The sequence below is a fragment of the Pelophylax lessonae genome (assembly GCF_965119305.1).
Source record: "Pelophylax lessonae genome assembly, chromosome: 5".
NCBI lineage: Eukaryota > Metazoa > Chordata > Amphibia > Anura > Ranidae > Pelophylax > Pelophylax lessonae.
In genome coordinates this window covers 55,321,266-55,345,886 of record NC_138772.1, presented here as the reverse complement: position 1 = coordinate 55,345,886, position 24,621 = coordinate 55,321,266, and the positions used below count along the sequence as shown (strand labels likewise).

General features: G+C 48.2%; 2 protein-coding genes across 5 annotated transcripts in view; one reads left to right on the top strand and one right to left on the bottom strand.

Moving 5' to 3' along the window:
* The window catches only part of PEX1 (peroxisomal biogenesis factor 1), a 172,564-nt gene that overhangs the window by 22,491 nt on the left and 125,452 nt on the right, over positions 1-24,621 (top strand). The gene's annotated exons all lie outside the window — the stretch shown is intronic.
* On the bottom strand, positions 6,756-23,665 carry LOC309555743 (E3 ubiquitin-protein ligase UHRF1-like). Its single transcript, XM_082257823.1, has 2 exons — positions 21,374-23,665; positions 6,756-7,084 (listed from the first exon to the last, which is right to left on the bottom strand). Exon 1 carries the CDS (start codon positions 23,605-23,607, stop codon positions 21,379-21,381), a length of 2,229 nt encoding a protein of 742 aa, XP_082113949.1. The 5' UTR covers positions 23,608-23,665; the 3' UTR covers positions 6,756-7,084; positions 21,374-21,378.

Below are 24,621 nucleotides of genomic sequence, written 5' to 3'. Positions count from 1 at the left end.
AAGCATCTGCAGGAGACCTGCATGGCACCAGAAATCTGCTGATCATGGGTGCAATGCTTTTACAGGCTCAAAAAAATAAAAACTTTTTTTAACCTGCAAACTGCAAAAAAAAATGTGAATTTATTTTATTTTTTTTTCTAAAAAGTTAACTTATCCTTTTAAAGTAGAATTCCAAGATAAACCTAACTATTTCTAAAAAAATGCTTCCTCCCCTCCTAACATGTAAGCTGACTAACCTCTTTGTGAAAGGGGTGTATTCTTACCTATTTTCAGGGTGCTCTGGTCAAATCCCATGATCTCTTGTGTCAGCTGCAGGGGAATTGAGAGAGCACTGAACAGCTGGAATGCCTGGAAGCAGTGTCATCACCCACAGGCTACTATGGCCCATCCATGTCCGTGCTCCCTCCTCTCCCCTGCAGCTGACTGGTACAGTCACATGATCCGGATCTCCTGTGTCAGAGTGGCCTGAAAATGTACATACATTTTTTTTTTCTTTAAACAGTTTAGTCAGCATAGGTGTTAGGAGGGAGAGGGATCATTTTTAAGATTAGTTTGGTTTATCCTGGAATTCTGCTTTAGGCCCCTTTTCACACGAACGGTCAGATCCGCCTGTCAGTTTTTTAGGCGGATCTGATCGGATCCTCCATGCATCCCTATGGGGCAGCGGATGTCTCCGCTGACACCCGCTTCCGATCCTGTCCGTGGAATCCGGACGGATGAAAACCCTATTTTCCATCCGTCCGCCTGTCCGTTCTCATCCGATTCCCCCATTGGGGACAGTAGGGATCTGACAGCTCCCTCTCCGCACACAGAGCTGTCATCCGCCTGCTCAGCAGGGATTGGCGGATCGATCCCCCGCTGAGCAGAGAACGGACCGCGTCGGACAGCGTGAAAGGACCCTTAAAGTGCATTGACAGGGTGACGTTACAGGAAAGCAGTTGGGAGTAACTGACCAGGAGTTATCACCACGTAGTATTTGCAACAAGAACCTTTATGGTAGGATTATCAGGTATTGATTTTAATGAGCGCTGCCGATTTAAAAAATTGTAAATAATTGTTTTTCCTGTCAGTTCCTAATGCTGCTATTATAAATAATTACTGAGGCCTGTGAAAGAAAAAACTTCTAGAGGTGTCGATCTCCTGGATTCCTCTAAGCACTCACTGACTCATACTACAGAGACATGGATTGTTGGTAGGAACCTGTGAGCCCCAGAGATTAAACGCTTTCAGAAGTGCCCGTTTCTTTCATTGGCGATTCTTTTTGATCACCAAAGCATTCGTGGCAGGAGCGGTAAGCATTTACATCTACTATATAATAGGATGATATCAAACGGTATTGGCGCTGCAACTTTAATGTAAATAATTACTCAAGATCTGTAATTGATCAATATATGTAACACATGATGTTAGTGTCCAAAGAGAAAATAAACTAAATTATTCCCAAAATCGTTTTTCAGCATAAACAACATAAATGATCCAGTTAAGTGGTGCTTGTTAATCATGTGCAAAGAAGATATTTCAGTGTGTTTTGGTTTGTGTGAGACCACAGCCATAAATATATTAAACAGTGCAATTTAAAAAAGTGACTATTTAGTCTCTTTTTTTTTTTTTTTTTTTTTAGCTGAATGCAGATAGTGAATTTTTATAGAGAAATGTATCCCTTCATCATTGAGAATGTGTTAATCTGGTGTCTCTTCCTTCTAATGTTGTGACACCTATGTGCTCTAGGGCTGCAGCTAACGATTAATTTGTCTGTCGACTAATCTATCGATTATTTTTACAATTAGTCGACTAATCTAACGATTATTTTTATTTTATTTTTGCTTAATTTAGTGTTTTTTTGATTAGCTAATTAATCCTGTAATTAATACAGACCCCTCAGTAAGCCCCCCTCCCAGTACAGACCCCTCAGTAAGCCCCCCTCCCAGTACAGACCCCCACAGTAAGCCCTCCCACCTAGTACAGACCACTTAGTAAGGCTCCCTCCCAGTACAGACCCCCCAGTAAGCCCTCCCACCCATTACAGACCCCTTAGTAAGCCCCCCTCCCAGTTCAGACCCCTCAGTAAGCCCTCCCACCTAGTACATACCACTTACTAAGCCCCCCCAGTACAGACCCCTCCCACCTAGTACAGACCCCTCAGTAAGCCCTCCCACCCAGTACAGACCACTTAGTAAGCCCCCCTCCCAGTGCAGACCCCTCAGTAAGCCCTCCCACCTAGTACAGGGCTTACTGAGGGGTCTGCACTGGGAGGGGGGCTTACTAAGGGGTCTGTACTGGGTGGGAGGGCTTACTGGGGGGTCTGTACTGGGAGGGGGGGGCTTACTAAGGGGTCTGTACTAGGTGGGAGGGCTTACTGAGGGGTCTGTACTGGAAGGGGGGCTTACTAAGTGGTCTGTACTGTACAGACCACTTAGTAAGCCCCCCTCCCAGTACACTAGTACAGACCCCTCAGTAAGCCCTCCCACCTAGTACAGACCCCTTAGTAAGCCCCCCTCCCAGTACAGACCCCCCAGTAAGCCCTCCCACCCAGTACAGACCCCTTAGTAAGGGTTAGTGGGTCTGTACTGGGAGGGGGGGGGGGGGCTTACTAAGGGGTCTGTACTGGGTGGGAGGGCTTACTGGGGGGTCTGTACTGGGAGGGGGGGGCTTACTAAGTGGTCTGTACTGGGTGAGAGGGCTTACTGAGGGGTCTGCACTGGAAGGGGGGCTTACTAAGTGGTCTGTACTGTACAGACCACTTAGTAAGCCCCCCTCCCAGTACACTAGTACAGAGCCCTCCAACCTAGTACAGACCCCTTAGTAAGCCCCCCTCCCAGTGCAGACCCCTCAGTAAGCCCTCCCACCTAGTACAGGCCATTACAAGCCGGTGTAGCGCCGCAGCTGGGTGATCGGGGAGGATGGCGAATGTGTTGCGGCAGAAGCTGTGGCAGTACAGGGAGTACAGGGGTGCTGGAGACGGTCAGCGCTCACCTCTCGTCTCCGACGGAGCCCGGCGGGGGAATTTCACCCGGCCGGCAATGCTTCAAGCGGCGCGGCGGCCGGCCGGGGGCGTGTGACGTCACGCGTTGACGCGTCAACGCTTTTTCCGCACGTCGACGATTTTTTGTAGTCGACGCGTCCTGGCAGCCCTAATGTGCTCATAAGCCTCTCACCTTACTGCTGATAGGTAACAGCATACAATGGTATATTATGTTTTAACAGTTAAAATGTATATATGCAAATATCAAAAGGTTCCTGTGAGCTACTACGACTAATACTACTCCAATCAAGCCAGCTGCAAGCACTGATCACCATCTCATTCTGAAGTGTATAATGCCATAATAAAACAAACCTTAGTGCTGTGCTAAATAATACAGTCAAAGAAATATATAAATGATAACAGCTGTTAGAACCTCAGTTGTGACAAGTGTACTATACTAGAGGTATTGTAAATTTATAATACTTGTGATATAATCAAATGCTTCTTTTAAAAAAAAAAAAAAATGCAAATTTTATGTAAATATATTGTGATGATCCTCCCCGCCACCGACATCTGTGTTGTATAGGGTGCTCACGCTTCCTTCATGCAGTTAAATGGACACATTCATGTGGCACCGTGATGAGTGCTCCCCCCTTATAGTTGGGTTCTCACCTCAAATGATGTGACCTCGCACCTAAGCTCGGTCTAGGAACGCCTTTTTACCTCTCCCTGGGCTGGGGGATGAGTATCTGGTTAGCCCCAATACGTATTGCTTGTCTCCTCCACAGTACTGTTGCAGTGTCACATATGAAGAAAGAATTTAATAGAGCTTATACCCTTAAAAGCAGGCCTTTATTAAAAACAATATTGTGGGTACTCACATTCCAGCGCACCAGACTAAACATACAAAATATCCTCCAACAGAGGTTTCATTCGTGCCTGCAAGCCGTCACTCCACACTCCTGGAAGCTGGTTCTACCTACCTGCCGTCACTGCCCTTGCCCCTCCCCATGGGGGAGGGGCCTGGCGGCTAGGTGGATTGTCATTTTCTAGTAGTCTCCCTTTGAAATGTATTGCAGTGGCCATTATGTTAGCTGAGTGTGTGTCGGCGATCCTTCCAAAACGCAATGTGTATGTGCCTAGCTACTACTACTTAGCAGTTGGATGAATTAGCAGCTAGTTGTACATGTGAAGGGGAGGCTGCAGAGCCAAGGGACCTCAGAAATGATACACTTACCATATATACACCCAAAAAGATATTGGTGCAATTTATAGGAGTAAAAACTGACTAAAACACAAGTTAAATAAAATAAAAACAAATCGGTCCACAAATTTACATAAAAAAAAAATGTAAATAAAAATGTTTATATACATCAGTGCTATGTAGACAGATTAGATTGTACATATATCCTACATTATTTTTATAGGGTGGTTTTTCTAGTGCGATTACGGATCTACCCCTACAGAATCTGTAGCTGAGGTAGGGCCATATAGGTGTACTTGGACATGTAGGTGGATGGTCTTCCTTTATGATTGCCAAAAGGGCATCTATAGTCTCCCTTACGTGGAGACTATACATGCCCAAATAATTGGGACCATGCCACGTGGGACCCACAAGAGCATCGAGACACACCAAGGAATAACTATCCCATTATATGCTGTTACCTTGCAGCAGTAATGCCCCATGCACACGTACCGATCGTCGGCCGAAAAGCTTCGGCCGACGACCGATCTGCCGATTGTAGGCTTGTTAGTATGATGCTTCCGACAGCCAACAGCGCACTTTCGGCCGAAAAGAATCTGTCTTGCAAGCATGAAAATTTTTGTATGCCGACACCAGAGCGGCCGATTGTTCGCCAGTCAGTACAGAATTCGGCCGACAGACAGCAGATTGGCAAGACTGGGCATGCTCAGAAAAGAAAAAACACAGGGAAAGTTAACCATTACATGACATCACTTCTGCAGTCGGCGGACAAAATTCTTGTGCAGTCTTTTGCACTTTTCAACAGACACGACAGCCCTGGACAAAAGACGGGCGATCGGTACATGTGTACGGGGCATAAGGTTACATAGTCCAGTTGAAAAAAAAAGACAAATCCATCTGGCTCAATCAGTAAAAAACAAAAACCAGTAAAGAAAACACAACTATGTAATCCTATGCCTGCAGTTGATCCAGAGGAAGGCAAAAAAAAAACCCAGCAAAGCATGATCCAATTTGCTACAGCAGGGGAAAAAATTCCTTCCTGATCCCCGAGAGGCAATCTGATATTCCCTGGATCATCTTTACCTATAAATATTAGTACCCAGTTATATTATGTACACCCAGGAAAGAATCCAGGCCTTTTTTAAATCAATCTAGTGAGCTAGCCAGAACCACCTCTGGACGGAGTCTATTCCACATTTTCACAGCTCTTACGGTGAAGAAACCTTTCCTTATTTGGAGACAAAATCTCTTTACCTCCAGACGTAAAGAGTGGCCCCTTGTCCTCTGTGATGACCTTAAAGTGAATAACTCAACACCAAGTTCACTATATTGACCCCTTATGTATTTATACATGTTGATCATATCCCACCCCCCCCCCCTTAATTTCCTTTTCTCAAGAGAGAATGAATTCAGTTCCTCTAATCTTTCCTCATAACCGTGCTCCTCCGTGCCTCTTATCAGTTTGGTTTCCCTTCTCTGCACTGTCTCCAGTTCCCCGATATCTTTATCTTTTTTGAGAACTGATGCCCAAAACTGAACTGCATATGCCAGATGAGGTCTTACTAATGCTTTGCACAGGGGCAAAATTATATCTCTCTAGAGATAAGAGGCATGGACTCCTAATACAAAAAAGTACTTGGCTTGCTTTGGAAATCGCAGCTTTGCATTGCATGCTATTAAGCTTAGGATCTACCAGGACACCCAGATCCTTCTCTGCTATGGATTCCCCCAGTTATACTCCCCCTAGTATGTATGATGCATGCATATTCTTAGCCCCCAAGTGTAAAACTTCACATTTATCAACATTAAACCTCATTTGCTACATAGTTTCTCAAAAACAGTGCATTGAGGTCAGCTTGTAAGTTGGGGAGTGGGACATCCTGTAAGGAAGTTTTTCTACTGCAAATCTTGGTGTCATCTGAAAAGACTGAAATGGTACGTTTAATCCCAGACCCGATATCATTTATATATGTGATAAACCAATTCTTTTTAGCATGGGGATAGAAGGAGAGTTGTGCATAGAAGAGTCACTCCTGTACAAAATATGTGCAAAACAGTTTGAGTAACATGCACAATGTATTTTATTTGAAATCCATTATTGGCACAAATATTAAAGATCAAACAAGAGTTGCATGTTGTTGGGCAGCACAAAAATACTTATAAATGAAAAATATTAAATTGATAAAGCAAAGCCAACAGTAAATGTTCAGGCTGTTTTTCCTCAGAATAGAAAGGTATTTAGCTGGCAAATAGCTGTATAGCATCTGCAGCCTTGTGCTACAAACCAAGCATAAAACAAAGAAAAAAACAAGGATCATAACTGGAAATATTCAACAGCTGAAAGTTGCATACAACCGTAGGACACAGTGTCCTGGGGAAAAAAAAAAAAAAAGAAGAAATGCTGTAACTGGATAAAGGCACTTAACAGCTCTGACAAAACGTACAGTGAAAATTAAGACATGCATGCAGGGGACATTTATGCAGGTTTCCATTTGCGAAGGAAAAACATCTCAGTTTAGCACAATAAAGCGTAGTATTACCATAAACCACATACATGCCCGCATGGCCATTTTTGCTTTCTTTTTTTTTTTTTTTTTTTGGCAGTGGATTTTGCTTTAGAAACTTATCCCCATATTCACCCAAAAACAATTCTGTATAAATCCAGACTAAAGGCCAGTAACAAAGCCCAAATTTTAAAATTTAAAGATTTTCAGTGAACCACAGAAGTAGAAAAGTAACTGGATTATTATGGTTTCCGAGACAAAACCGCTGGTCTTCTAGGGGCACCGTTATAACACAGTCACCCAATTGTGTCTTCCTGACGGTAATCTGGATACCAGGTGTAGAAAACTTGAGACTGCAGCTCAGTGGTATCAGGTGCCTTCAAGTGTGAATCTTCTCCAATGCAGCTTTTATTCCTGAAACAAAACATTTTACAATAACTATATGAAATTACTAGACAAAACAAGTAAAATCTTAAAAAGCACTGCTACAGTAGATGGATTAACTAACATGATTGTAAAGGCAAATTTTTTAGTTAACCACTTAAGCTCCGGAGGATTTGGCTGCTCAAAGACCAGGCCCTATTTTGCGATTCGGCACTGCGTGAATTTAACGGACAATTGCGCGGTCGTGCGATGCTGTACCCAAATGAAATTGATGTCCTTTTTTTCCCACAAAAAGAGCTTTCTTTTGGTGGTATTTGATCACCTGTGCGATTTTTTTACTTTTTGCGCTATAAACAAAAAAAAAGCGACAATTTTGAAAAAACAACAATATTTTTCACATTTTTTTTTATATGAAATTCCAAAAAAAATAAAAATGTAAAAATCAAAATTTTTTATCATTTTAGGGCAATTTGTTTTCTGCTACCTATGTTTGGTTAAAAAAAAAAAAAAAAAAAAAAAAAAAAATTGCAATAAACGTATTTTGATTGGTTTGCGCAAAAGTTATTGCGTTTTACTAAGGGAAAGATTTGTCATTTTTATTTTTTTATTTTTTTTTAACGAGTAATGGCAGCGATCTGCGATTTTTTTTTTTTTTTTTTGCGGGACTGCGACATTGCGGCAGACAGATCGGACCCTTGACTGACATGACAATTTTTGGGGTACCAGTGACATTACTACAGTAATCAGTGCTATACTTATGCACTGTTACTGTAAAAATGACACTGGCAGGGAAGGGGTTAACTTTATTAGAGATGCAGGGGTTAAATGTGTCCCTAGGGGCGTGCTTCTAACTGTAAAGGGACGTGGCTTTTCATGTAACCACAGAGACATACGATCCTACATAGCAGGATCGAATGATCTCTGCAGTTACACCAGGGAGAATGACAGGCGGCTTTGTTTACATCAGCCGCCTGCCTTTATCTCTCTCCAGCGGGAGATCGCGAGTGACCGGCGGACATCAGTGCTGGAAAGTCAGTGTACGAGCGGGCGCGCTCGCAGGCGAGCGACGTAGTACTACGTCACCTTGCCTGTACGGGGCTGACTGCCATAGTAAATAGTCGTGCGGCGGTCGGCAAGTGGTTAAAGTAAAATAAGTCTATACTTACCTGTTCTGTGCACAGAGCGGCCCCTTACCTCTTCTTTGGTGGTCCTCTGCCAGCTATGCACGTTCCTCCTCTTCTATTAGGGCCGTCATAGCAAGCCATATGCTGTGGGGGCACCCATGCGTGCGTGCTCTTAAGTAAGGCTGTTCGCATCCAAAAAACGGAATTTTTGTAAAATCTTACCTGTAAAATTCCTTTCTCTGAGTCCTCCAACAGTCGCCGCCTCTTCATATTCGTCACATATGGGGTATTAGACTTTGCTCCGAAGGAGTAGCTAGGCAACAGAATATGTTAACATTAAAGCTTTTAACATATCCCACCCTCAAGGGGTGGTCCCCTCAGTCAATACCCTCCTACTTCCTGCAACCATATCTCAGTTTTAGTGGAATAGCAGTAGAGTATACAACCAAACCCCAAAAGAGGGGCGGGGCGGCGACTGTCGGAGGACTCAGAGAAAGGAATTTTACAGGTAAGATTTTACAAAAATTCCGTTTTCTCTTACGTCCTCCAACAGTCGCTGCCTCTTCATATTCGTCACATATGGGGACGTCCCAAAGCAGTGCAAACATGAGGGGTGGGAAACGCATCCGCGCCGAAAAGGCAACGCAGTCTCCGCATCAAAGAAAGGAACCTTACCAAAGGAAGGAAACCAGCTGGGCAACAGGAAAAAACAAGTGCTCAACAGGAGCAACAACCCAGGAAAAGACAAATAACCATGGGATAAAAAACTTATCCCAACAGCCAGAGGTCCCCAACAAGGGACCCTAGGGAATTGCCGCACTAAGAACCTTGCGGCCAAAGGAAGCATCCGCCGATGCCTGAACATCTACTGTGTAGAATTTTGTGAAAGTGTGTACGGTCGACCAAGTCGCCGCCTTACACACCTGGGCTACAGAAGCCCCATGACGACAGGCCCAAGACGTACTCAGAGATCTAGTAGAGTGCGCCTTCACAGGCACAGGGGGAACCTTCCCCTGCAAGGCATAGGCCTGTTCAATGGTCTGCCTGATCCATTTGGCGATGGTAGAGGCCGACGCCGCCATGCCCTTCCGAGGACCCTCTGGAAGAACAAACAAGGAGTCCGTCTTTCGAAAAGACTCAGTCGATTTAAGGTAAACCCTTATCGCCCGAACAACATCCAAAGAATGTAATCTCACCTCCTTTGGATGTTGAGGCTTCGCGCACAGCGAAGGCAAGACAATATCCTCATTAAGATGGAATTCCGAAACTCGCTTCGGAAGAAAAGAAGGATTAGGTCGCAAGACCACCTTATCCAAATGAACAACCAGATACGGAGACGTGCAGGACAAAGTTGCCAGCTCCGACACTCTGCGAGCCGAAGTGATCGCCACCAAAAAGGCGACCTTTTTGGACAACATAGACAACGAGATCTCCCTGTTCTGTTCAAAAGGAGCACGTTGCAACACAGACAGAACGAGATTCAAGTCCCAAGGGGGCAAAGGATCCCTCCTAGGAGGAACCAGATGCCGCACACCCTGAACAAAAGTGCCAACCAAGGAGTTGGAAGCCACGGGACGTTGAAACAGAACGGCCAGCGCAGACACCTGACCCTTTATCGTAGCCAGCGCCAAACGCTGATCGACACCCGTTTGAAGGAAGGACAGCACTCGGGAAACCGAGTACGTGCGGGGTGAAAACCCCCTGGACTCACACCAGGCAAAATAGGCCTTCCAAGTACGGTAATAAACCTTCCCCGAGGAAGACTTCCTCGCGTTGATCAAAGTATGAACGACCTCTGGGGAGAGACCCTTCGCCTTCAGGACCTCGGTCTCAACAGCCAGGCCGTCAAAGCCAGAGACTGTAAAGCAGGATGGTATATCGGTCCCTGAGACAGGAGATCGTCTCGAAGAGGCAGACGCCACGGGGCGTCGACCGCCAGATTCACGAGGTCTGCGTACCAGGACCGGCGAGGCCAGTCCGGTGCCACAAGAATCACCGTGCTGCGTTCCGAGTGTAACCTGCGAAGGAACCTGGACAGCAACTGAATCGGTGGAAACGCGTACATCAGCCTGTACTGATGCCACGGGGCCACTAACGCGTCCGACGCGTCTGCCCGAGGGTCGCGCGTTCTTGCCACGAACCTTGTAGTTGAGACGCGAACAGGTCCACATCTGGAAGACCCCACTTCGCGCACAACATCTGGAAGACAGTCGGGTGGAGAGACCATTCCCCCTGATCCAGGGTCTGGCGACTCAAGATAGTCCGCCTGCCAGTTCTCCACCCTCGGAATGTGAACCGCCGTTATCGCCGGGACATGAGTCTTGGCCCAAGACAGAATGTCGGCCACTTCGAGCCGCTCGGGCACTCCTGGTGCCCCCTTGGTGGTTGATGTAGGCCACCGCCGTGGCGTTGTCCGTCTGCACCCGAACCGGGCAGCCCTGCAGCCGGTCCGTCCAGCGATGAAGACAGAGATTTATCGCACGCAATTCCAGAATGTTGATCGGAAGGGAAGACTCCCTCTCCGACCAAGTTCCCTGGGCGGACAGAACGCCCAGAACACCACCCCAGCCCGACAGGCTGGCATCCGTGGTGATCACCGTCCACGAGATAGGATGAAACGATTTGCCCCCGGACACCATCGGGGACTGAAGCCACCACAGAAGGTCTCTTCTGGTGCGATGACTCAACGAGATTTGAAGATCCAGAGATTGAGGTCGCCCGTCCCACATGGACAGGATCTCCGCTTGGAGACCCCGCGTGTGAAACTGGGCGAAGGGAATCGCCTCGAAGGCCGAGACCATCAATCCCAGACATCTCATGCACGTCCGCAGAGACGAGTGCGGAACGTCCCTGAGGGACCTGACTTCCTCCTGAAGAGTTCTGAGTTTGTCTTCCGGTAGGAAGACCTTCGCCTGCACCGAGTCCAGGATCATTCCCAGGTAGGGAAGACGAACCGACGGACTCAGTGTCGACTTTGGAAAATTTATCGTCCAACCAAACTCCTGCAGAGTTTGCATCGTGACAGACAGGTCCTTCTCCAGACCCTGGCTGGTCGCAGACCGAACCAGAATGTCGTCCAGATACCCCAGGACAGAAATGCCCTGGGCCCTCAATAATGCCAGAACCGGTGCAAGCACCTTGGTGAAGACCCGCGGAGCCGAGGCGAGACCAAAAGGCTACGCCACGAACTGGTAGTGATCCTCCGCAATGGCAAATCGAAGGTACCTCTGGTGACCCTTGAAAATGGGGATGTGAAGATACGCATCCTTCAAATCGATGGAGGCCATGAATTCCCCCGGAACCAGGGCAGCCACCACCGACCGCAGGGATTCCATGCGGAACTTGCAAACCCGCACAGGGCGGTTCAGAGCCTTCAAGTCCAGAATTGGACGAACCTTGCCCTCCTTTCTGGGCACGGTGAACAGATTGGAATAAAACCCCCGAAATCTGTCCCGATGAGGCACCGGAACTACCACTCCCTGAGCCCTCAGGTCCCGCACCGCCAGGTGCAGGTCCCGTAAACGCTCTGGAGACAGTTGAAGATTTGAGGGAAAAAATCTGCTCTCCGGCCGAGAGAGAAACTCGATCTTGTAACCAGATCGAACGATCTCCTGAACCCATCTGTCCCGCACGCGGGCCAACCAGGGCTGAAGAAAACCGAGCAAGCGTCCCCCCACCCCAAAACTGGGTGAGGGCGCCCCTTCAGGCCGCACTGTTATGGGCTGCGGATCCGGATTGACCGGACTTCTGTTTTCCAGACCAGGGCTTCTTCTGAGAGCCTTGACCTTTGAACGGTTTGCCCTTGTAGTGCGACCGAAAGGCACGAAAGGACCCCTGAGGGGGCCGAAAATTAGCATGCTTCTTCTCAGAAGCCCCCTTAGCCTTGGGGAAATGGGGCAAGAGAGTGCTCTTACCTCCGGTGATCCCCTTAATCAACACATCCAAGGACTCCCCAAAAAGGCGAGACCCATCATAAGGCAGATTGGCTAAGGTCTTACGTGAAGACTGGTCCACCGACCAACATTTCAACCAAACCAGGCGGCGAGACAACACCGCCACGCTGTGTACACGTGCAGCCAACGGGACTAAGTCCAAGTCCGCATCACACAGATACATGACACCCTGGTGGATTTGATCCACCATATCCAGGGTCGCCGGCGAGGCCGAATCGGCCACTAGGACGCGCCGAAGCATCTGCGTCCAACTTGCGACCGCCTGGGCCGCCATGAGAGAGGCAAACAGAGCCTTAAGCATAGAACCCGTAACAGAATAAGTATGACGGGCAAGAGACTCCAATCTCCTATCCGTGGCATCACGGAACACCGGGGAATCCTCTGCAGGAATCGCAGTGGATTTGTTTAAAACCGCAATTGCGTGATCCACTGGGGATGGCACACACCACCTCTCATCAGTGGAAGGCGAGAAAGGATAACGCAGCTTGAACCTACTTGGTACAGCAAAAGGTTTGCGCAGATTGCGCCATTGTTCCTTAACAGCGCGCTGAAAATCATCATTGCAGGGAAAAACCTGCGGCGTCCTGCGTTTTCTCTGCGTCCCATAAGCCGCCAAGGCAGCGGGGGGACACACTTCATCCTGCAAACGCAGCGTTTGTTTTATGGAAGCAATCAATTCATCCATGATTGCAAGCTCTTCAGGCGAGCCAGGGGGAGAATTATCAACCCCTTCAACTTCAGCCTCCACCTCGGACCCCACTAGATCCAGGGAGGAGCGGGACCCCGATAAGGAGGCCCCCGCCATAACAACCCCATCACCTTCACCCTCAGAATCAGAGGAAAGAGCAACTCTGGGTCTTTTAGTAGATTGAGCAGCCACCAGCATCTGCACCTGAGCAGCAAGGCCAGCCACAATAGTGGCCAAATCCCCCCCTGGGGGGGAAACAGCGGTCCCCTGGCTTTCCACCAAGGCGGTAGGAAATTTGCCCTCCTGAGAATCCATTGCCCCTATTACAAATGCCGGATAATAAAGGGTTAACTGCCCCTTTAACAAGCGGGGCGAGCGCAGCCCACCGCACCACACACAAGCACAATGAGACCCCCACAGGGACAATAAAACTGACACAGGCAATGGATAGGAAGGATAAAACCTGAGGAGACCCTCGCCGCTGCTGCTGCCTCGATCGGTGTTCCTGGAGAAGAGGAAGTGATGCTGCCAGGGCGCTCTATGAAAGCCTATGGGAGGCTACAAGAAAATGGCCGCCATGCATGTAGAACATGCGGCCGGAGCGAGTGTAGGCAAAATGGCGCCGTTTGGCGCCGAAACCGCCGCTCCACAGTACAGTAACGCACACATGTCTCCATATAAAAAAACATGTCAGATCGCCGCAGCGATCGCTGTATAATGCCCAAACATGCCACAAAACATGCCCCACAGCACACAGCTTCTCACACTGACAAGGCTGACACACACAGTGTCACACAGCTCCCCCCCCCCCCCCTTGCAGCCCACAGCATGCAGCCGAGAGATAGGGAGACAAACAGTGTGAATAGAGGCAGGTTACACAGTCCCAGACTGACACCCCCCCAGACAGACAGGTCCCCACATAAATACACTTACCTCACAGTGGCGTGGGGGACCCGCACAGGCGAACAAGCCGCTGCACATGAGGCAGGGAGAGTCGCATACAAGACGCACAGAATGGGGGTTAAGAAACCGCACAGCGTCCAGTGAGGTAGCCACCTCACCAATCATCCCTGCACCGAACAGGGATGGGTCGTTCACTGTGCCAGGAGCGTTACCTGGCTGAACGCTCGATGGCAGGCTGGGAAGCCACTGACCCACGACCTGCGACCAGGGGGGATCAGCCCGAGACCCAGCCCGCATGATCCTCTTCATCCGAAGAACTAACTAATGCTGACAAAAAGAACAGCTAAGTAAAGGTAGAGAGAAAACTCAAACAAAAAATCAAAAAAGAAGAAAGTCTGGGGCACAAAGCCCCAGCACAGAGAGCCAGCCACTCCTGACAAGCTAGACATTAAAACTGAGATATGGTTGCAGGAAGTAGGAGGGTATTGACTGAGGGGACCACCCCTTGAGGGTGGGATATGTTAAAAGCTTTAATGTTAACATATTCTGTTGCCTAGCTACTCCTTCAGAGCAAAGTCTAATACCCCATATGTGACGAATATGAAGAGGCGGCGACTGTCGGAGGACGTAAGAGAAAGTAAGGCTGTTCGCATCCAAAGACACACAGTATGGCCATGTCCCCCCACTCCATCACATAATTTAAATGGCAGCAGCAGGGGCCTATGGTTCCTGCTTCTGTCTCCTGTGAGACTAGGAAAAGGGAGTAGCGCTGCCATGGGGACACTCGTGAAGGCTTGATCCTGAGCCGGGCTGTGTGCATCTATTGACATGCACAGCATGGCTTGGCCCTGCTTCTCTATAGTATTTGATTGACAGCACCAGGAGCCAATGGCTTCCGATGATGCCTCCATGTCCAGTGAGAAGAGAAATAGCAGCGCCCTTGCTCTAGGGCAGGGGTGTCAAACTCAAATTTAATCGCGGGCCGCATCAGCATTATGATTGCCCTCAAAAGGGCCGGTTGTATCTGTAAGACTAGATGTCAAGAGCATCCCCTACCCTTACATAAGACCATAGGCGTGCGCACAGGGTGTGCCGGGTGTGCCTGGGCACACCCTAATCACCTAGGGCACATTAGCATTATCGCTCTGTTTGCCAGTGAGGAGATGGGAAAGATCTCCCTCGGACCTGCTCTGCCATAAGAGAAGTGCCACACACTTCTATTTCACTTTGCCAGCAGGGAGAGTAATGTACCGGGGCCATATACATGTAGGCAAACACATGCATGTGTATTTAAACTTTGGGGTGCACACCCTAATGCAATAGGCTGCGCACACCTATGCATAAGACGTCAAGAGGCTCTCCACCATCAAAAGTTGAGTCCCCCACCCTCCCTTACATCACAGTGCACCTCCCTTAGCTTGTGGTGCTGCTGGGAAGAAGAAGCTGGAGGCATTGCTGGAAAGCAGAAAGTATAAGGTCTGGAGGAGGACTGGAGCTCTCCTGCAGCTACAGGAGAGGTGCGAGGGCCACATAAAATGGCCTGGAGGGCCGGATTCGGCCCGCGGGCCTTGTGTTTGACACCTGTGCTCTAGGGGCACAGTACGAGATCGGGCTCAGGGAAGTATTTAGGGGGAGCTGTACATGAAAGGTTTTTCACCTAAATGCAGATAATGCATTAGGCAGGGCTCGACAAATCCCAGGTCGCCATGGCAACTAGAAATTGGGTACAGGCGCCTAGGCTTTTGTCACTCCATTCCCAGGCATGAGCAATTTCATGCCGTTCCAGGCAGCTGGTTGCTGACCACGCAGTCCTCTAATTATGGGAGGCAGTCAATAGACCCCGACCCCTAGCGTGCCAGGTGCGTGCTCTGTGATTGCAGTGTTCGCTAGGCACAGCTGATTACAGATTGCAGTAAAGGGTCAATCACATCTGTTCACATTATAAACAAACTTGCCGGATATCTGCATTATTTTCCTCACATGCTGCCACAGCGTGAGGAAAGGAGAGCCAGTAACTGGCAATTCTGACACATTTACACTGATTTATTTGTGCAGCCTCATCAGTGAAGAAGTAAATAATTAGTTCAGGACAAATTTACTTGAAATCTAGGAGCCAGCTAAAAAAAGTTAGGAGCAAGTTTTTTTTTTGTGCATGCAGAATGGCCGGCTTCTGTCAGGTCAGCTGCCATACACACGGGCCCAATGGTGGCCAGTTTTTTATTGAACTGGCTGATGTTGTCAGACATTCGACCCGTGTGTGTACTTTGTTTACTTCTTCTGAGAGATATTAAAGGAACACTCAACACCATGACCACTTCAGTGATTTCAAGTGGTCATGGTGGTAGGAGTCAAACACTGCACATGCTGGGATATTTACAATTATGTTGGGAATTATTATTATTATACAATTATTTATGGGAAATGCTGGCAGAGATCAGAGGTGCTGGAGGAAGCATACAGAGACTATGCTTCCTGTATCTCTCCTTTTACAGGTGGAGTGCCTTTGATATTACTCCTCCTGTGACAGGACGGAGCCGGAACTATAAAGGAAGCATCAGCTCCGTTCTGTCACAGCTGACAGACACCATTCCTTCGCCTGACATCCCAAGTCTCCTGCGAGGTGCTGGAGTCTCCCGCATGCGGGCGCGCACTTACGGGTGTCAGGGAGTCGCAGCCCGCATGCAGGAGACTTGGGATGTCTGGCGAAAAGACCCCTCCGGCAGTGTAGCCCATGCGCCAGGCCGCTAATTCTAGTCGCCAATGTGACCTGGCGCCCAGGGTTTGTCGAGCCCTGATTTAGTTGCAAAATTTTCTAACAGAAATTTTTTTTTTTTTTTTTCTTTTCAAAATTCAGTTTTCTTTTGCAAAAAAAAACCCCCCAATGGTGATTAAATACCACCAAAATCGGTCTAAAAAAATGATACAAAACTGCATATGGGTACAGTGTTTGAATGACAATTGTGTGGTCATTTAAAGTGTGACAGCACTGAAAGCTGAAAATTGTATAGATCTATATATCTTTGCTGCTTATCTGCAGAGCTAAAGTATTTTTTTTCTTCTTCACATACCACCATGTGTATAAACCTGTGTCATACATCTCTAAAAGGTGCACATCAGGGCTACATAAGAGAAGGGGTTTTGTTGTTTGGGGGGGGGGGGGGGGGGGAACTGGCTCAGTGTTTTTTTTTTTTTTTTAGCTGGCTTTTAGATTCAAAGCAAATTCATTAAGCCCTGCGTTTAGTTAAAAAGAAAACCCTTTACAACCACCTTATTAAAACTTGTAAATTGTTTCCTCATGTGTTTCTGCCTAATTGCAACATCCTCCGTGAGCTCCCAAAATGTATTCGGCCAACGTCCGATCGGCAGATTGTCGGCTTGTTAGTATGATGCTTCCGGCAACCGACTGCGACTTTTTGGCTGAACAAAATCTGGTGTGCTTGCTATAAAATTTTTGTTGGCCGTCACCAGAACGGCCGATTGTTCGTCAGTCAGTACAGATTTCGGCAGACAAAAATCAGATGAGCAAGACTGGGCATGCTCAGAGAAGAAAAAACACACGGAAAGTTAACCAGCACATGACATCACTTCTGAAGTTGCAAGTACAAGTGCAAGTCTAGAGCACATTTCAACCAACACAACAACACTGGACAAAAGTTGGCCGATCGGTCGACCAACAATCGGTGCATGTGTACGAGGCTTTACCTTCAACTATGTAGTGCAAGGGCCTGCCTAAATGCCTACAAATTGAAAGTGTTTAGGTTAGACCTTATATTATATGGTTTTGGTACATCTAAGGCTAAGTTCACATGTAGGCGCTTTTCTGCTCTAGGATCAGCTCAAAAAACACCCAAAAGACAAATCCTATTCATTTCAATGGCCCCTGTTCATATCTGAGCGTTTTGACGTTTTAAGCGAAACGCCCAACACTCAAAAAAGTACATGAGCTTCTTTTTGGGCAGATTACAGGCGTTTTTATTTTTTCCATTGGAAAAAAATCCAAAGGACATTGTATAGTGTGTATCCAGCTTTAGACCATTGTTACCAGAACAGTGTCCTGACGGGACGTTTTCCCCTTTATTTCTTCTCTGGGGACAACTCAAAATGTTGGATTTCCTATCACTTTATGTCCTGCCAACAATGGTTAAGAGAACAAACTAGAGGGGACAAGTTTCCTCAGCTGGGACACAAACCGTATTAAAAACCTGACAGTGGTTTTAACACTTCGTAACTATCAGACTAAAAGAAACCATTTTGGCTTCAGATACACTACGGCCCCTTTCACATGGGCATTCCGTATGTTCTTTTTTCCTCTGTCAGTTAAAAGATGAAAAACAGACACCAATTGTATTTCGTTGGGCAAGCGGATGTTAGCAAATGATCATTCGTTGACATCCGCCTTCGTTAACATTCATTTTTTTTTTAAACGGAAGAAAGTTCTAGCAAACCTTATTGGATGTCAAACGGACAGTCTGTCTTTGCATTGGTTGTTAGAAGCCGGCATCCTAACAACCAGTGACTTCTCTGCTGTCAGCATGGACTTCTTTGCTGACAGCCGAATGTAAACAGCAAAGGGAGGCAGTGTCTACAGCACTGCCCTGTGTTTACAGGGCAAATCCTCGGTAAACATTGTCCCCTCTCGTTTACATTCTCCTGTCAGAAGGGAATTCTCCGCTGACAGATGTGAAAACTGAAGTCCAGATCTGTTTTTCTAAAAAAAAAAAAAAGAAGACTGAATGCATGAAGCAAATGGATTGCCCGTGTGAAAGGGGCCTAAGAAATTGTGTCCCTCATGTCTGAATTGCCTGTCGCTGTGATCGATGTTTTTACTGCTTATGTTAATTCCACCACTATGCATGCATTATTCCCATATTTGAAATTTCAGCTGACCGTTTATAAAAAACGCCAAAAACAATGCAAAGTCCCACTTTGTTTCTGTGAAACCCACCTCTTTTATAGCAACATAGTACTGAACACAAACCTTTCACAGCATTAAATAAAGGGCAAGTATAGGAGTATCCACAACAGAAGACAGGTATGCAACTTTACAGTTTGCCCAAGAGTTTATTTTGAAATGGTGGGGGGCATGGTTTACATAATCTATATATACATTGTATAAAGGGGGCAGCACATAGGTGGGCCTTTTGAGGTGCTGCCACTTGTATGCGTGCGTACAGTCAGCGTTGCCGTTTTACACTGACAGCATGCTCAGTCACCCCTCCCCAGCACTGTGACCACACGGTCACCAACAGCTCCTGGTCACATAGCAATGATCAGGAGCTGTAGGACTTGCTCTGGATCACTGTGACAGCCAATTATCAGGAAGCCCATGAAATGCCTTTGATATTTACAACCCTTAAAAGGGCCAGTGGAAAGACTACATAAAAGGGTTAAAGAAGAATTATCACTAATTTCTTTTACATTTACTTCCTGATGGGACAAAGTACGTGTACAACACTGTTCCATCTTCCTAGGTGCCCTAAAACACACTTTTTCAACCAGGGTGCCTTTGAGGTTTCTTCAGGGGTGCCTTGGAAAAATGGCTAAAAAATTGATCAAAAATTGAAAACAAGCCAGCGGGTGGATGAAGCCTGCCCTTTAGTTACACAAAGCCACAAGTTTTCATTGTGCACAATTTCAACTTTCATCCTAACAATCAATGATGACATCAGTTGATAAGGAGGACGTCTGTCGCCTCCACAGTATCCTTGTTTGACTCTCCTGTGCCCCTCTCCCTCAGCATTGGGGTGACATTTGCTGACTGATGGAGAGAAATTGAGGGGAAAAAGAGAAACATTGAAATACTAGTCATTACCAGTGTGCAAAAGTGAATTTGTTTTGGAAAAATAAATCACCTCTAACATTGGGTGTTCTACATATGTGGATGTTGCTGCGTTACGTAAAACAATTAGAATAGTTTTTTTACATTTTAGAATGGGGTGCCTTGAGACTGTCCATAATTTTAAGACCCCGTTCACACTGGAGCGATCCGACTTGCCGGGGCGACCTCACAGGTCGCGGTGCGCAGCTCACACCGCGACCTCGGAGCGGCCGGCATGGACTTCATATCATTGAAGTCAATGCAGGTCGCTCCGGGTCGCCCCAAAGAAGCTCCGGACCCTTTTTCTAAGTCTGAGCGGCTTGTGTCGCTCCTATTAGAATGGTCCACAGCTTCTCTATGGCAGGCAACCTACAGCGACCTGTCAGGCGACCAGGTCGCCCCAGTGTGAACGGGGTCTTAAGGGTGCCTTAAGATTTTCCATGAAAAAAGGCTGAGAAATACTGCTCTAAAAACACTAGCTGTCATGTCGAACAGGGCACCCACCTTGGCACGTGGCCATTGGACACTGCAACTAGCAAGAGGATGGTTGGTTTACTTTGTAGCACCTCTAGCCATCTCCCAGCACTTACCCAAAGCAAGAATTAGCACGAGGAAGGTGAGGTTGACAGACACACACCACCTCCCTTCTGTGCTTCGGGCAAACACTGGGAACCAGTGGAGGGTGCTACAAAGCCAAGCAACTGTCTCCCTGCTAGCTGTGGTATCCAATGGCCATGCACCAAGAGGCGCAACGTCCAGTATTGCAGCCAGTGTTTTTGGTCACCTAGGCAGAAAGGACAAGGTTCTACGTGTATTTTGTTCCATCAGGGGCTAAATGTAGGGGGAAAAAAAAAAGTGACAATTCTTTTAAGGACAAAAGTACACTAAAAAAATATAGCTCATCCTTACTTCCTTAGCCTAGATCGCCCTACGTTTCCTTGACTCTAAATTGCTCCTCAATCATGATTAGGCCAGACTACATTAGAAGCCTTAAGTCTCCATTCACACTAATACGACTTGTCAGCCTGACAAGTCGTGGTCCGTTGTGCGGTACGGGAACCGTTCTAATAGGAGCGACACAAGTCGCTCCGACATAGATAAAGGGTTCCTGTACTACTTCGGGGCGACTTGCATAGACATTCATTCTGTGAAGTCTGTGCAAGTCACACCGCACGCGACTTCACAGGTCGCCCCCAAAGTCGTGCCGTTTCAGTGTGAATGCGGTCTTAGAATGGCTACATTCAGGTCTGTTGGAAAGCTTTGTGCAGGTGTGGCCTGCTCTAGAGAAGATTTCATGACTAAAGAATCTGCTGCCATTATAGAGAGAATAGATAGAGGGTCTAAAGCCTAGTACACATGGGCCCAATGTCAGTCTGTTTAATAACAACCGGTCGACATTTGGCCCATGTGTATGGCAGCCGGCTGTGCAAGCTGAAAGATCAGAGCTCTCAGCCAATGGCTAAAGAGGGCTGACCGAAATGTTCTGGCTGAGGGCTGCCCCCATGTCAGAATACAATACTTCACAGGGAGATCACTGTACTAACATTGGATTGTTGGTACAGCAGCTCTGATCTGACAGTTACAAGGCTTTAGTTAGGGGACTGTCACCTTAAGTAGAAGACAAATACTTTGATTGTAGGCCCCAGGAGCAGGGCCCTCCTTCTGTATTGAACTGTATAGTCTCCCTTTATATTGTAAAGTGCTGCAAAAACTGTTGGCGCTAGGTAAATATTGTAGAATACTAAAAAAAAGAGAAGGGGCAAGAAAGGTGCTAGTGCAGAACCACAGATTTTGCTGAGCAGAGAATAGGACAAAACTTAAAAGGTGCCTCACCTGAATTACCTGCCCCTCTCATAACCAGGGAATAGCTGTAGGAGAAGAGATTGCAATGGCTTGTTGACTTGGATATTGTAGTTTTTCCCGAGGTCGTGCCTACAAGCAGGGCAGCAGTACACAGAGGCTTTAAAGGAACGATCGAGGCAGCTCTTGCAGATATTGTGCAGGCACTCGGTGGTGATGGGCTCATACACCACTTCTTGGCAGCAGATGCACAGGAAAGTCTCTTCCACTTTGTTGATAAATTTCGGACCCTCCTTAAGAAATTCCATCACTTCATTCCACACTTTGACATTTAACTCGTCTTTTTCGATCAGGGCTTTTTGTTCTGGGGTGAGTTTGTACAATTCCACTTTGGATTTCTTGGATGTTGAATCAGAATCATCATCATCATCAGTGACGGCCTTTGACTTCCTCTTTCTCTTGCCTTTGCTGGGAGGCTCCACGTCGTCATCTTCCTCCTCATCATCATCAATATTTTCTTTTTCTTTCTCCTTGTTGGCAACAGATTCCAGGTAACCCTCAGGGTATTGCATAGTGAGGCCCAGTTTTTTTATATGTTCTTTGCCCTCCTTGGTCCAGGGGGCCGGTTCCTCATCATCTCTCCTGAGCAAGTAACGCCACACGAGGAACCCAGATTTCCCTTTTTCAGGCCAGTACTTCACCACTTTGTAAATTCCATCATACCGATTACCATCTTCTGGAGCGTACTTACTGTGCTTTCGGCCTTTCGCATTACGCACAACCCGCACAGGTTTACCCGCCTGCCAGTCCTTGGCTTCAGCCCCCTCCTTGTCATTGATCCGTGCGTTGCAGTTCAAGGCAAGAGCTCGGTTCATGTTTGTAAGTTTCTGGTCACATGACTGCTCGGCGGTGCGTTTGTTACCGGAGAGGTCGCGACCTCCACTGCCGGTGTAAGTGAACTCATGCCCATCGTCAACGTCATCCTCGTAACCTCCCGCCAACACCAGTGAGAAGGAGCCATCGTTGCTTCGGCCATGGATGCCGGCCACGTGTGGTCTGTGCACACCGGCCTCGCTGACCTGAACCCTGAACTTCCACATTGTGCCGACGGGTACTCCTGGTATGGGGCCGTAGTGATTGGATGGGACGATGGTGCATTCCCTGGAACGGCCGATGCACGCCATGCCTTTGCCCCAGTCCCTTTGCGATGACGAGCTGGCAGACGCCATCTTGGCTTTTCTTTTGCTCTCCTTCAGCTTCTCCCCCGCCAGAACCACCTCGCTGGTGTCGTTCCTGCAATCGGGACAGTACCAGTCGTCATCTTGTGGTAGAGTGGTCAGCGGGGGGTTCAAGCAATACATGTGGAAGGCCATATCGCACTCATCGCACAGCAGCTGCTTGGCGGGGTCCTGCTTCCCCCCGCACACGTGGCAGGCGCACATGCGGCACTTGGTCCGGGGGTCGTCCCGGCAGTACCTGCACTGCGGACCGCTCTGCTTCTTCTGCGGTGACTCCGGCTTCACCGGCGTGGTGGCCACAACCCTGGGCTCTTCGATCTTGAAAATCTCATCCGTAAATACGATTTTGCAGTCATCTATGGAGTCCTTGGTGTCCCCCAGAGATATTTTGGCGTAGACTTCCTTCTTCGGGGACTTGCGGAGGATCTCGGCGTCGTACCAGTATCCTCTCTCCCCGGGATCGTCCGGGTTGTAGTTGACCATGACCACCTGTCCCACCGCCAGGTCCTCCCAGGTCAGGGTGGTCCGGGCCCGGGGGCGGATGTCCTTCTCCGTCAGTTGGACCGACCCTTCCTCAGGGTAGTCTTCATAGCGGATGTGGTAGGTGAAGTCCTTGGAGTCCGGGGTCACCTTCACCACCACCGCCTCAAACCAGGCGCCCATCTTCAGGTCCCGGGCGTCCACCAACTGATCAGCCTTGTACAGGGCCAGCTCTGGGGAGGGAAGAGCCTCTTCCTCCGGTTCTATCTCCTCCAACTTCCCCTCCTCCTCCTTCTCCTCAGGGACCGGGACACACACCGGGATCTGCCTCACCATCAGCTGTACGATGTCATTCAGGTTCACACTGTAATCGAAGAGTGTATGGCCGTCCTCCATCTGCTTCCCTCTGTAGAAGAGCCGCTGCCGCTCCATCTCCACCCCGAACACCTCCTGGATCCGCAACCGCAGCTCATCCACCTTGGTCAGCTTGGAGAGGTCGTCCAGCCGCTCGGTCTGCCGGCCGTCCATGGTGCGCACCTGAATCCACATGATGGCTGAGCTCTCACCGCGAGGTGGTGGAAGTTTTCAGTGTTCTGGGACTCCGGTGTCCTCCCGGTACCGGGAAATGCTCGCTCTCTCTCTTTGAGGTGACTAAAAAATCTCCCGCCTGCGGTGAGCGCGCGGTTTGGAGTTTGGCGGGAAGCTTCTCAGCGCGCACTGGATTGGAGGAGGCTGGGCCGCGGCATCTCGGGTTGGAGAAGGCTGGGCCGCGCCGTCCAATCACAGGGCGAGTTTCCCGGTCTGTCAGATGCAGTGTCTGTCAGCGCGCAGCGCTCTGTAGTACTGTACACTCAGCGTGTGTGTGTGAGAGGAAACACAGCATGGCTGGAGGGAGAGAGCTCCTCTCCTCACAGGTGTAATGACTGCAGGGAGAGCTCCTCTCCTCACAGGTGTAATGGTTGGAGGGAGAGAACTCCTCTCCTCACAGGTGTAATGGCTGGAGAGAGAGAGAGAGAACTCCTCTCCTCACAGGTGTAATGGCTGCAAGGAGAGAGCTTCTCTCCTCACAGGTGTAATGGAGGGAGAGAACTCCTCTCCTCACAGGTGTAATGGAGGGAGAGAGCTCCTCTCCTCACAGGTGTAATGGAGGGAGAGAGCTCCTCTCCTCACAGGTGTAATGGAGGGAGAGCTCCTCTCCTCACAGGTGTAATGGTTGGAGGGAGAGAACTCCTCTCCTCACAGGTGTAATGGTTGGAGGGAGAGAACTCCTCTCCTCACAGGTGTAATGGCTGGAGAGAGCTCCTCTCCTCACAGGTGTAATGGCTGCAGGGAGGAGAGAGCTCCTCTCCTACTGAAGTCAAGACATCAGACGGTTCCAAATTAGTGGTCATGCTATTAGACAAGTTTTTCTTGTGTTGGAAATTGTAGACGGAAACATTATTTGACACAATACGAAACCTACGAAATAATTATTACAGAAATGTGTCATACACCCCGCTCTACCACATCTTACAATACGGTGGGATTTTACTGTGGAAATGTAAAGATACAGAGCCCCAAATA